At 41.3% G+C, this 14,147-nt stretch overlaps 1 protein-coding gene across 1 annotated transcript in view; it reads right to left on the bottom strand.

Moving 5' to 3' along the window:
- ZNF827 (zinc finger protein 827) overlaps positions 1-11,844 on the bottom strand; it is a 114,875-nt gene extending 103,031 nt beyond the window's left edge. The window contains exons 1-2 of the mRNA XM_085579195.1: positions 11,726-11,844; positions 10,221-10,319 (exon numbers count right to left, since the gene is read on the bottom strand). Of these exons, the coding sequence (XP_085435321.1) occupies positions 10,221-10,275 (55 nt within the window). The 5' untranslated portion in view covers positions 10,276-10,319; positions 11,726-11,844. The remainder of the gene's footprint in view (positions 1-10,220; positions 10,320-11,725) is intronic.
- Between the last annotated feature and the right edge of the window lie 2,303 nt (positions 11,845-14,147).

Below are 14,147 nucleotides of genomic sequence, written 5' to 3' on the forward strand. Positions count from 1 at the left end.
AGTTTCTAGCCCCACACCTGGAAATACTCTCTTTGGGAACAACTTGGTTTTTCATCTCTATCCTGGCTAAGTGCATTACTCCAGGTCTTGTCCTGGTTAGTATCCAGCCTTCCCACTGAAACCACAGGCACAACAGTCCCCACCTTCCCACTATTTTACACATTGATTTAATGAAGGTGACTAAGGACATAATATCATTTAAAAAATAATCTCCAATAATGTGTTTGGTGGTATAGCACAAAAAGAAAAAATTAAGTCAGCTGACCACACTTTTGAACATTTTTAGTCCAAACACAAGAAAATAGTTGCAAGTCTTCCACAGATAACATAATATAAATAATGCATTGCTTTTGCAGGTCCTGCTATTAATAAGTAATGATTGTATGGCACCTTCCAAACACCAAACCTAGTTACACATATGAATTAAGTTCAGCTGCAGGAACCACTTTTGAACAAAGTAAATATTTTCTTCACTTGCACATGAGGAAAATGAAATAAATTGAGTAAATAAGGTTTTAAACAGTAATAAATGATGTAACATACCTAAAACCTTTGCAGCATATCTAGCATCCAAACTGTCTTTATGCAATGTACCAAATACTTGAAAAGGTTGCTAAACAGAAACTTAAAACATAGCTGGCATCCTTGCTTTATTCTTTGAAACTTTAAAGAGTTCTGCTCCCAGGGTCAGATTTTTTTTAAAGAAGGGCACTGAGAGGAAAAATGAGACCATTTTAACCAGTTCCTGGGCCCTCTCAAACGAAACTATGGCTGCCTCTGCATTAAGTATCACCTACCAAAAGGAAGGCCAGGTCAGTTCTGTGTGTCCCTGAAGATGCAGCGGAGAATTATTCAGGCTCCACAGGCTCTTTTAAAAGTTACTCCTATCTTTGGATTAATTTTCTGTTGAACATAGGCAAATACCTGCTATAGCCTCTGTATCTTCATTTTGGACAATGAGGCCTACTAGTTTTAATTCAAATTACCATCTCTCATGTGTTGGCCATTACCCTTAACAGCATAAACTACTACGGCTTTAATTTATGTCAGTATTTCCTTGCTCAGCAGTAACTACAAATCAGACCTTCAAATAACATTTGATTATAAACTTCTCTTTGCTACTAGACATTTGAAAGGCAAACACAAAGGGATGAACAAGCCCACAGGACAGCAGCTCATGGACACCATCCCATGCTTGAAGTTGCTCTGTAAACAAATAGCATTAAGTAACAGGTTTGTAAGAATAATTAATAATGACAAGTTAGTGACTGGAAAAGCCACCAACCCCACAAAGGCCAATGAGCAATCATCAGAAGCCATTGCTGCCTGATGAGTATCATCCTAGGACAGATAACAAACAATTACCAAGTGGGAGATGCACTCACATAACCAGTAGATCCTAAATGACACAAAGACTTCAGCTTTTTAAAAAAGATCATCAAATTCTCCATCTGCAAAGTTTTTGACCTCTTCTTTCTTAAAATGAAAGGATCACAGCCACTTCTAGGCAAGAACTCTTGCAGAGGGTATATTGAATCACAAATGTTCTTGAAGACCAAGAATTCCACTACAGTCTCAAAGCCTCCAAATGGAGAGGCATCAAGAAGAAAGAGTGCAATATGACCTATGCCTCTTTGCTAAAACACAACCAGTTTTCTCAGAATCTTGTCTGAATCCTGGCAAACTAACTAGCCATCATCACTTTATAACAAACTTTAGCACAAGATGCTTCTAGTTGAGCTGCAAATTTAACACATGAATACTTCTTCAGAAAAAACATTGTGTTCATAGTTTTCAGCTGTTAGAATAGCACACTACCTAGGAAAGATGATATAGCTTCTAATTTCAATTAAAAAAAAAAAATTAACACTTTAAGGCTGGTGGCCTCAAACCCATGCTGATATAAAATCCTAGATTTCTTAGGCCAGAAATTCATTGTCTATGGGTCTGAAGAAGGACCACATATTAGTGTCCATATAATTTTGTTGCTACTTAAATACTATAGGATGCTTCTTCAGAGTTACTGAAGAGTTTCATTATTTTACCATAACTGCAATTGGCTTTTCAATTTCATAATTCTATAACTTATATATAATGTAATGTTATTACATATAATTACATATATTATATATCACCCTTTCACATCCCTTTACTGTAAGCCTATTTTGCAAAAAACCAAAAACCCCCAAACCAACCAAACACCAAAACAAAAAACAACCAACCACTCACCTGACCCTAGGACTATTGGAGTTAGGCCTACAGATATGTGAAATGAAGAATTTCTCCCCCAAGTCTGAGTGAGCAACCGCTTACCCAGTACAGATTAAATATAGAAAAAATAAATTAATATTTTACAACATAAAACACTAAGCAATTTCTGAACTGATGAAAAGAATTTGTTTAGTCAACTGAGGACTGGAACACTTAGCTCAGGGTTACTGCAGTTACAAATATGGAAATAAAAAGAATAATTATCTGCTCCAATCCTGATATTTTTGCATAATTTTATACTGCATTTAAGTACATTGAAATCAATAATTTTAACCCACCCTAAGAATCATCTAAGGTAAATCAGAGTAAGACCCTGAGAACTCTCTCTCTCATTTTGCTTCTGCTTAATAGTTTGCTAGTCACTGGTTAACTGAAGATTTAGGCACTGTCTTACCAAACACCTGCCATGGTTTAAGGCATTACTGCCTCCTGGAAAAAACACCTCCCAAACTGGCAAAATAGAATGTATTTATCCTCCTGTCTACTTCAGTGAGAAGTCTTGCAGCTTCGTTAAGTAGCAAGGCAACAGCATTTTAAGCCACAGCTGTTTGCTAAATGGAAGTGTGTCCAAGTTTTTAAACACCTTGTTACATTTATGTTGAAAGGCAGAGTCTCTGCTGCACCAACAAGGTGGCAAATTCCTCAGGGAAATCAATTCTGGTTTCTCAATTAACTAGCTAGTTTTCTATTGTTAAAACACCAGAGTAATACTGAGACTGCACTGGACCATGAGAGCTGACAAGACCCCAAGGAGCTCAGCTACCATCTAGGACTGTGCATTCACATCTCCCTCTGACACAGCTGGAGGAAGGCAGGCACAGGGGGGCATGGCAGTGGTACTGGTGCCAACTATGCCCTCTTTGGAATACCTAAAGAAGGGTGAAGATAGAAGGGCATTTGGGAGACAAGGAAATACAGTTGTGCTGAGAATTTACATTCCTAAGGGAAGGAAACCCATTGGGATAAAGGAGGGAAGGACCATATAGAGATCAAGTTTCTAGCAGAGTTCATCTGCCTGGTGTAATGAATTTCACAGGGAATTCAGCTGTGCTTGACCATGCTTCATGTTCTCAGTGACCAGCCCTCACCTACTGGCAGGCAGAAGGGTTTGGGCTGCAAGGCAGCCTGCTGAGCATGAAGGCATGCAGCCTGCAGGAAGTCTCTCCTTGCATTGGCACTTCCCCATCGAGCTGCACAACACATAGGAAAAAAGTATTTGTCTTTTGAGTTATTAGAAATATAGGCTGGCTTCCTCAACCCCTGCTGACACTGATGGAATTACTGTTCCTAGTCCTTACTTTTCAGCAGTTCTGTTTCTAGTCCCTACTTTTCAGCATGCTCTTTCAAGTCTGTAGTTTACAGAAGATGCAAATTATTTGTCAAAAAGAAATAGACTAATAATAGTTAAAAAAACCCCACAGAGAAGCGCTAAACTTCATGAGTAGGAAAAAAGGAGAAGTATTAATACCTGGAGAGAAGCAGCTTTCATTTCCATACAAAAAAAGTTGAGGACTGCATCCTCAACAATTGTGCAAATTATTTAAAACTGGAAGGAGTGGCTGATAAAACCAGATAGTACTTCTGAAAGAGGACACAACTATCTCAACAGAAGTGAACAGAGGAATGTCCAAAAGTTCAAAAGGGGAAATGCAAAGTAATGAGGAACAGTCCTGAGCACCAGCATATCCTAGGCATCTACCCACTGGAAAGCAGCTTTTCCAGGAAGGACCTTGGGATCCTGTAATAAGAAGGTCAACAATGCACCCTTGCAGCCAAGAAGGCCACCAGGAGGAAGACAGCTGCCAGCAGGCCAAGAGAAGTGATCCTGCACCTCTGTGCAGTGCTGGTGAGGCTGTTTCTGGAATGCTGCATCTCATTCAGGGCTTCCTGGCACAAGAAAGATCTGGACTTACTGGAGCTAGTCCAGTACAAGCCACAAAGATGATTAAAGTACTTGAGCATGAGAACTGCATGAGAACTGCATGAGAAGAGGCTGAAAAACTGACACTGTCTGGCCTGGAGAAAAGAAGACTCAGAGGCATCTCATCCATGTGTACAAATGTCTGATGGGTGGGAAGGAGGTTGAGGAAGTCAGACACTTCTCAGGGGTGTCCATTGCCAGAAAAAAGGCAAGGGGCATAAAATGGAAAAAACAACCAGAACCAGAGCAACACCCCAAAACAAAACCAAACACCACAATACCAGTGCTCCATCTGAACACAAGAAGACAATATTTTTTTTTTTTTTAACCATTAGAAGAGTCAAACACTGGCACGAGTTGACCAGAGAGGTTGCCTCAACAACTTAGCTTGCCTGTTTGAGGACTGAGACTGGACTAGATAATCTCAAAAGGACTCTCCCAGTCTAAGTGAAAAAGTTGTAATATGAGCATTTACTGTTTCCTAAATATAATATTAATGTCTAGTTTTGTGGGAGTAGTTTACAGAACACAAATATTCCACCAGGCTATTTTAGCTACTAGGACTCTTCATCAAAAACATCCTTATGTTATCCAGAACTCTTTAATATCCAAATACTTTTTCTTGGAATTGCTACTGGTTTATGAGCTACTTAATGGAAAATATTAATTAATCATTCCAAACTCATGGTTGGTGTTTTACTTCCTCATTCTTCTTCCCTCAGTATCCTGATTATACAAACTAAATTAACTTGAAACTGCAGAACAAGTAGAAGACTGACAGTATTTTAATGCCTCTAAAATGCAAGCACTGGAAGTTTGCTGCCTTTTTTCTTAGACATTTGCAAAGCATCATTACTTCCACCTTTCAGCAAAGTGCATGTCCCCAGTTCACCAACAAAGCCAGATAAAGAATTTCAAGGCTGATGTTCCCAGCAAACCATTATCATCAACACATCCCTGACATGTAGGTGCCGTGGCCACAGGATTTAATTGCTTTTTTCACTAACCTGCAGCCATACTTCCTCAGTGCTATTCTCTCCTTTCACCACTAAGCACACAAATATATAACCCCTCATATATTTGGCTGCTTGCACTGAAGGTGCCTAGGTCACAGAAGTAAAATTCATGAGGTACCCATATAATTTGACTTTTTATTACTCTAGTTCTCATTTAGGTTTTGGGAGGGACAGAGATACTGCTGTGCACTGAGAAACACCGGGGGATTTCAGCAGTGTCACTCAAGACCTAAGGGGCTCTATATGCTGCACGGAGGTCGTGGTGGCTCTCGGTAAAGAATGGCGTGCTCCTGCCTGCAGATGGAGTCACGGTCCCAGAGAACACACTCTCACAAACTTCTTTTCCCCCAACTCGAACAACAAACAAATCAAGTTGTGGGGCAGCGGGTTGCCCCTTCGTGTGCTTCTCTCTTCAAAAAGCAACTGTATGAATGAAGAATCGAGGGTCAGAAAATGGAAGAATGCACAGATTCACTCAAATATTTTCTAGTCTCTTTCTCTGTATATGTCCCCCTCCCAACAAAAAAAAAAATCCACATTTTTTGTATTAAAGAAGAAAGAGGAGGAAGTTTTTTGAAGGAGTACTTTTTCCATATTTCCTACTTGGAGGATTTTGCATGAGCCAGAATGACTGGAAGCAGGTGGGAACCTGAACAGTAAGTATTCCCTGCCCAGCCAGAAAAGGTATGGATCTCCCACTTAGTCCTGTAAAGATTATCAAGCTAGATAAAAGAGAAGAATCAAGGTGACTGACTTTTAGAGAAGAGATCCAGCAAGGCCATAGACTTGTGCAAGATTCAGGATGTTATTTTTGTTTTTTCTTGGAAATCTTTATTGAAATTTGGAGGTTTTATTCATCTTAATATATTGAATGGGAGCTTATAAGAAAATGAGTAAGCATTCTCAATCTCAATAACCATTAAGTTAGGTGGCCTCTCCCCCAAGGTGCCAAGAACAGTGTCAATTAGAAACAAAACATTTTGGTTGTCTTATGAACCCTACAGGTGCTGTATCATTTCAACTCAGAAGGGGGACACTGTGATGCTTTCATTTACATGGGGAAAAAAGTCAAATCAGGGGCTTTAAAATCATCTGAGTAGTAAAGCAATTGAGAAGTGGGCCAAGAAGATACCCAAGAACAGCTTTCCAAGAGAAAACAGCATTGGAGAGGGATACCACAATGGAGCAGAGATTAGGAAGAAACCACATGGAACATCTTTTTGGTCTTCTAGTGTAAAAAAAGAATTAATCTGCACAGTGGAGTAGAGAAACTCTCCTATTCAGGGTTTGTCAGGCTTCTATGATTCATACAAGCCTCCAGTCCCCACAGCTGTGATACCATGTCAGACATAATTACTTCTGCTGTCCAGCTGGGTATGCTAATCAAGGAAGCTGGGTCAAATCTGACACCACACCTACTTCTCTCTCTTCCATAGCACTTCACCAACTTATTAAAAATGTTGAGAACTCCTAACATTTTTCACTGGAGAGTATAGAAATATGAAAACTGTCATTCTACATTGCTGACATTGTTGGAGACCTTCACAACACATGGGCTTTTACCAAAGGTCCTGCTTTATCCACTCAGTGCCTCCGAGCTATCATAAAGTAAGTCCAACAAGTTACTGGGGGCTAGATACTCCAGGTTCCAAAATAGGAAAGAAAAAAAGAAAAACAAAACTAAAACATCACCCAAGTCCCACCCAAACAAATCTAAAAATATTAAGATATTTTAGGTTGCAAGGAAAGTCTGAAGACTTCCAGCTTGACAACTTAAGTGTTTTAGCTGGCTGAAATGGTCACACCATCATGTAACAAGACAGAATATATAATTTATACGCATTTTAAGTTTATGGTCCCTCTCTTTTCCCCAAGTTACCTCTGAACTGTTGCCTCATCCAGTTCTTGACATCTCCCTGTTTCTCCCACTTGATCCTTACAACTGAGGTATATCCATCCCCTTCATCCCACCCCAGAATATTCTTCTAACCTACATGAACATCTAAGCTTTCCCCTGACTGTCCATCCTATCTAATTCAAAGTTTCTAGCTTAGTCTGTTACTAAAAATCAAGCATCCTTACCAAAATGTTTCCCACCTCCAAATTGTCACGCCTTCAGCAACTTCCGGTAGTATGAAGACTTTATGACCAGTGTCTTTCAAAATGGGTTGACTGTACTTTCCAAACTGACCTTCTCTGGCAAATTGCTCCTCTCCAGGCCCTGTTAAAGTCTCCTTATTACCTCAGTGACACTGTCTCCAGCAAGGCTTTCCATACTACTGAGTATCATAGTCTTTTTAGCTGTTCCCTGTACAACTGAGCTTTGGGTTTTTACTGGTGCAGTAAAGCCTTCTTAGAGACAAAGCAGTAACATGTGATTTTGCCATTGTTAGGAAAGAAAAAATAAAATGTTAAAAAAACTTCTAGGGCCTTTAAAGGTCTGCATTAAGGGACTGTACCTGCTCAGATCCCAAGCTGAGGCACCTATGCCAGCAGACACTCGGAAGGAAGGTACTTCTTTCATGGCTCACATCTCAAAGCCAGGTACTTGCTCACCAGCACTTTAACACCTCTACCCAAAATCCTGTTCCCAAAAGGGAGAAAATCTGCTGAGGCAAGGCCTGTGCCAATATACAGAGGATGGCAAAGTCACCAATGCAGAAAGGTTAGGTTACAGGAAATACTTGTTTCCAAGTGATAAGGTTAACAATAATAAAGATGAGCGACTTATTTATGTGCGCAGAAATAAAAAAATCCTGCACGAATTAAGCGACTTTTGCATCTCTTTAAGCAGGGACAAACTTGCCATTCCATCGCGCCAAGACACAGAGGCCAGCTGAGACACCCCCCTCCATCCCCGCCTCCGTGATGAACCTGAGCAGGAGACCGGCACCAGGCGAGCAGAGCCGGGGCACCCAGAGCAGTGCCGCTCTCCCAAGGCACTCCCTTGGCTCTGCGGATCCTTTTCCCGAGGTTTGGGGGGAGCTCCCGTCCTTGCCGTTCAGGGCAGGGCGGCGGCGGGTGCCCGTCCGTCCCCGCGCTCCAGCCGCGCTCCAGCGGCTCCCGCAGCGCATCCCCGGCCCGGCCGTACGAGCCGCCCTGAGCGGGCACCGGGGCGGGAGGGGGATGGAGGAACGGGCCGAAACCGCCTCGCTGCCGCACACAACACGCGGCGGATGTGTTTGCCCCGCTCTGCTCCGATACTGGAACCTACTGAGATGATTCCAAGTTCTAAGCTTTCCTCGCTTCTGTCCTAATCGCCGGTTCTTACAGACTCCTTAGCATGGTTTGGATGGAACCACGCTCAGGTCAAAAGAAATGCTTTGTTTCCTTTGTGTTTAGGAGAAGTACCATTAAAAAACTGCCCCCCAAATCAACCAAGTCCCCTGGAAGGACACACAGGGGTCTGAGGCACTACTGTTTCTACTCCTCCAAGTTAAATATGCCAAATCACTAAAAATTAATGATTAAAGCAAAATTTCAGTCAGGCCTTTAGCTACCATATAGTAATACTAGCTTTTGAGTAAAACTAACAAAAGAATTAGGGGAGGAAAACACAAAAAACTCAACAAGAAGCCAGAAGATTTCATCAATGCCACTTTAGAACTAAGTTGGTTGGCTGTGTATTTGCATGGCTGAATTTGTGCTTGAGCATTGGTCCAAATGTGTTCATGCCCAAATGCCCATATTATGTTTAGCAGCCAACTTTTCCCTTTTGCTTAATTAAAACTACAATGTGGATAGCAATGTTTTAAAGAAAATCATACAGTGGAGCAGCACATTCATCTTTTAAAGTCTTTCCACATACTCTACTAGATCATTGGTGAGCCAGAGCTGCTCCCCATTTCAGAGGCTTCCCCAGTTCAATATCCCACAAGATCTGCTACTTGAGCAGTGGCTTTCACTTGAGCCATTTTCCTGGGGGTTTATCTGTGGAACTGCTTGCTATTAATGCAGGAGTTGTGAATGAGACTCTGGAGGAGTTATGAATTTCAGCCATTAATCTCAAACCAGTCAAATGTGTAAATGCTTGTGCTGTTAACCATTCAAACTGCCAAAACAAATTTTCTGATACTGCAATTTCTATCCCAGACCTTCTTCACAAAGTATTTGTCAATGTTACTCCCCACCAGGAAAGCACAGAGAAGAGAACAACTGCTGCAAAAATACACAAACTCCACAGCAGTGTCAGAAAGAGCTCAACACAAAAATCAGAATAAAGATGACCCCATATGGTATGCAATTGTGGCTAAGCTTACCTAACTGTTCTTGCACACCCTCTTCAACTGTTGTAATGGCAAATACAATGTGTTACACTCAAATAATTTTCTTTCACTTCAAATGTGCCAGAGAGGAGAAAAACACACAGTTGGCTACCTCATGATGCCATTATAACTCAATAGCCTGTGATAGTCTGTACAATCCTAAACCAGTGAGTTTTCAAAATTCTGAATTGGAGGGCACATACTGGAATTAAAGGAGTCTCTCTGCCCATTCAGTCTTCATTTAGAAGCTGAGTTTTCAGTTTTTACTACTTATCTGTTTTAGTTCTACCACTTTTATTATATATTTGATGACCACTTAGAAAACTGGTACTTTTACCACTGGCCTCAGATCTGCACTTTCTATTTCTTAATTTAATTTTAAGTTGGTCATAGCAGTAGCATTGCTGATGCAGTCACATTTGGATGTGACAGAAAGCAAGGCACAAATACAGAATAAACTGGTTTTAAAAATGGATCTTTTTGTAGTCTTACCTTTAGGGCAGAATCCAGAATTGTGTTAGGCTACTGAGACCCCCCTCCCCCCCATAGCTCAGGACTGCAGGTGCCTCAGAACCGTATCTGTGACCCAGCCATGCACTGAGAAGCTGCCTAGGGCCAGCAGAAAAGGGATATTACTTTTACTAGCTGTTTATACATTTTCCCCAACAAGTTTCCCCCTCTGACGTAGCCAAATATCAGGTAACACCTGCACATTTTCCTTCAAGAAAGAAATTGAGCTTAGCTTACCTGTATCTTGGGGCTCACTAAGCGGTGGTCTGCAGCATGAAGGTCTGTGTGCCATCAGCCTTTCTTTTAGCTTCTTCCCTTCTCCTCTGCTCCTTTGATCTGGAAGAAAGGAGTAGCAACATTCACTGGTCAAACTGCATGCTATGTGGTTCAGTCTCAGGTGCAATTCAGAGAACTTTTAACAATCTAAGTTAAGTGCAGGTATATTCAGAGTCAAACTGCAGCTGAGACTTTTTACCCTCAATTGCAGTCATAGATGTAGGTAAAGTTTAGGCTGGGGGAAGGAGGCTGGGTAGGTTTGGGTTTTGGCTTTTTTGTTTATTTGTTTGTTTAAAAAAAATGTTGAACACCAGCCCCTGAACACAGTTTGGTCAAGCAGAAGTGTGAGGCAATTCCTCACACAGCCCGGTTTATTTTTGTAGGAGAGAAATAATAATACTTCCTGGGTGTTTGATGGAAACAGGCTATAAAGGTATAGGACAACTGTAAAGGAGCTAAAATAACCAAATTTTGTTGTTAGCCTTCAGCTACGTTCATGGCAGTCTGTATCTTCATTCAGGGAAGTTCTCCTGGTCACCAGACTCTCTGCCTCACCATGCATAAGAGTTTCCTTCTGAGGGAAACCAGGATTAATTCCAACACAGACTCAGGTGGCAGCCAGGCTGCAAATACCCAGACCAAGACTTGCAGGTACAAGTGATCAAAGGATTATTTTTCCCTCCCTTTGGTGGAACACCCCAATCGTTTTTATTTTTTTTTAATTCCCCCCTCTCCCAGTTCCCCTTCAGTAGGAGGTGCTAGGAAAAACAGATGATCAAACCCTGATGTTGAAATCCTACCAAGTACCTTTCCGTTCTACAGATTTTTTTTTTCAAATGAAAACCAGCTTTTTCTCCCAGAGTTCTTAATAGGCATAGATTTAAAATTTGAGTTTCTATTCAACTGTCCTGATAAAGCTACCAGTTTTGTCAGTTTGTTTTCTAGGCTCATACATCTTTCACTGACTACCACAGCTCTCTAGAAACCAGCTAGACTTGGAACAGAAGAGATCTATTCTGAAAAAAAATAATCTCCTCAAAAAGTATCTATAAACAGAAATAGATACCACATCAACATGAGAATACTTGTATTTACCATTGACATGATGCCAGCATTTTCCAGAAAAATACTTTTCTACTATATGATCTTTTTTTAAATCAGCTTTTTCTTCCATACCTGAGTACATATCCACAAATATTTTATTCAGTTATTTAGTACACTTATGTCAGCAAGCAGTATCTGAGAGCCTGAAGAGGAAAAACCTCACCCTTCATTGACTTGAACGGTGCATCTTTCCATGCACCCATTTTCATCAGCCAAATCCTACTTTTTGTGAGTAACACAGGGATTTATGAGCCCTGTTTCCCATGCTGAAACACCAAAAAAATCCCAACCCCGAAGTAAACAGTTCAGCTCTAGGCAGCAACACAACTGTTGCACATTTGCCATAACTAGTAATTACTTACTGTGATTACCAAGTAGTCATGAATTAGTGAAATCCTGGTCCCAATTCAATCAATGAAAAAGTCCTCACTGATCAGCTCATAGGGTCTTGGTCATAGAGGCTGATGATTCCCGATCTCATCTACAATCGCAAATTGTTCCAAGGTTTAAGCCACTTTACTGCCCCAAACTGCTCTTTCCACCCCTTTGCCAGAAATCAATTTTCCCATAACAGAGTCAGCAGAATTAATCATATACCTTCACCTTAGCCACTGCATTTTGCAGCCCAGGTGTTAAGACACTGCCAGGCAAACTCAGCTGCTCCTGATCCAGATGAAATGGCTGCTGGCCCATTTCTTATGCCTTGGCACCACCCTCGTCCTGCTTTCTTGATTTCACTTTCTACATTACCATTTCCAGTTCAGATTTGAAATCTTGCTGTTTTTCCTACTTTAAGAACATAAAACTTAAGAGTGATACACTAAGCTTCTGATGGGGATTGGGCCAGAGAAACATAGGTAACCTGCTAGAGCTTGAGTGCCACTTCACAGTTCTCCCCTCCCAAACCAATTCCATTTAATTCTACTTTGCTATGGAGAGAGTTTCAGACATGCAGCAGTGTCAGGTTTAGTTCCAAAACTCTTTGAAATTAGTGGGAGATACTAGGCTTGGGGAGTTTTAAACTGTAGTCAACAAATGCAAATTCTGCTAATCTTCAGTATGATAGAGAGAGAGTAATTTAATTTAACCTAGATTTCTAGGTTGCCTGCTGTCAAAAAAGAGAGTTAAGCAGCTGTTCCCCGTCCTGAGGAAGTTAGGATTAAATTCTCTTGGGAAAGCCTTGATGTCTCTTTGGACTGCTGAGGGTACTGAAACACTGGTTCAGCTCAAAACAACAAACTTGTAGGTTCCTAAACCTAGCTTAAGGGCAAACTCCAACTTTTAAAAATCAATTATTATTTATTAAACTAAAAGGAATGCCATTTGGCTAAAATGGATGGTATTAACTTACAGGAATGCAGTGCCCATATATAATCTGACACAGCACAGTAACATGGTGTGGTTTGACATTCAGTGGCAGTACAGAGAGAGCAAATCTAAGCAATTGCCACCCACCTTGTCCATCATTACTCCTTTTCTGCACCACACTATCAAAAGCATTTGTGTAGCACACATTGAACAAGACTGGAAAACAGATGTTGCCAAAATTAACTCAGGAAAACAAAACCTTGGAGTCACCATTCACAGGGGTTCCAAAAGACCCTACAAACTGCCCCTCCAAAGCAGAAAACAAGGACTGCCTATGACTGAATGGCCATCAGGGCCATGCTAGCTGAGACCACACACTTTGCCTGCAGTCCCCTAGGCTGCTGTACACTGTTAAGCATTTCACTCTATTCTCTTTCTCCATGCAGATGCCCATCTTTTAAGAAAAGACTCATTCACCCCCTACTTTACTGACTGTTTTGACCCTGAAAATATGATGTGTCGTGAGCTGTTAATGTGTATGGTATCATAGAAGATCATTTCGGATGTACATGGGCAGAGCAATTGTGTCAGAGCCCACCTGCTAAGTCTCTCTCCATCCCAAATCTGTCCCTTCCAATGCTCAGCACACAAGGCAAGTTACACAAAGGTCTGTTTGCTCACCCACAGTTTATCAGAATTAGCTGCTACTGGGTTTGCTAATCACCCTCTCGAAGGCTTTTGTCACAGATCAGACTTCCACAAAAAGCACACTAGGCCCACCATGATGAGGAGGCCAGCACTGCAGGAACTACAAATATTCATTTGTAAAATATACAATTTTTTGATAAATCTTACTAAAGACTCATTGAAATGACCAGTTTCCTCTGAGAAGTGCAGGGAAGTTTACAAATATCCTCCTACAGTAACTCGAGCAATTATATTTTCAGATAAAATATTGAAAAGCCTGGCCCTGGAGGTCAGGCTTACTGGGGTTTATGGTTTCTCAGGCCAGATAAAGAGGCTGCCTTTCCCCCTCTACCCTGTTAAGATACAATTGGGCAACTTGCGGGTTTTCTGCCCTGGGTAAATCTGTCACAGATTCCTGTTGAAGGAACTTCACTGCAGCCACACTTCCTGCATTGCCATCCCAGCAGGTTGCTCCCACCTCTGACAGAGATCAGGTAGCACAGCCCCACACAGGAGCTCCTGGATTATATCATCCTCCCGTGGGACAGGAGAAAGATCTGGGTCAGCTGTTTCTAAACTGCAAGGTCACATGTCAGCTGAATGACCTTGGAGGATTAGGAATGTAACAGGAAGCATGTCCTGCATCCATCACCCTGTATCCCCATTATGGCTCCTGTGAATTCAGTTTGCCACCCGATTAAATACATTCCTGAAAGTTGCTTTAGCAACCCTCCCTCCAAAGTAAAATGATACTTGTCACTAGCAGTGAAGATGAAGATGACAGAAGAG

This window comes from Lonchura striata, chromosome 4 (assembly GCF_050655825.1).
Source record: "Lonchura striata isolate lonStrDom1 chromosome 4, ASM5065582v1, whole genome shotgun sequence".
Classification (NCBI taxonomy): domain Eukaryota; kingdom Metazoa; phylum Chordata; class Aves; order Passeriformes; family Estrildidae; genus Lonchura; species Lonchura striata.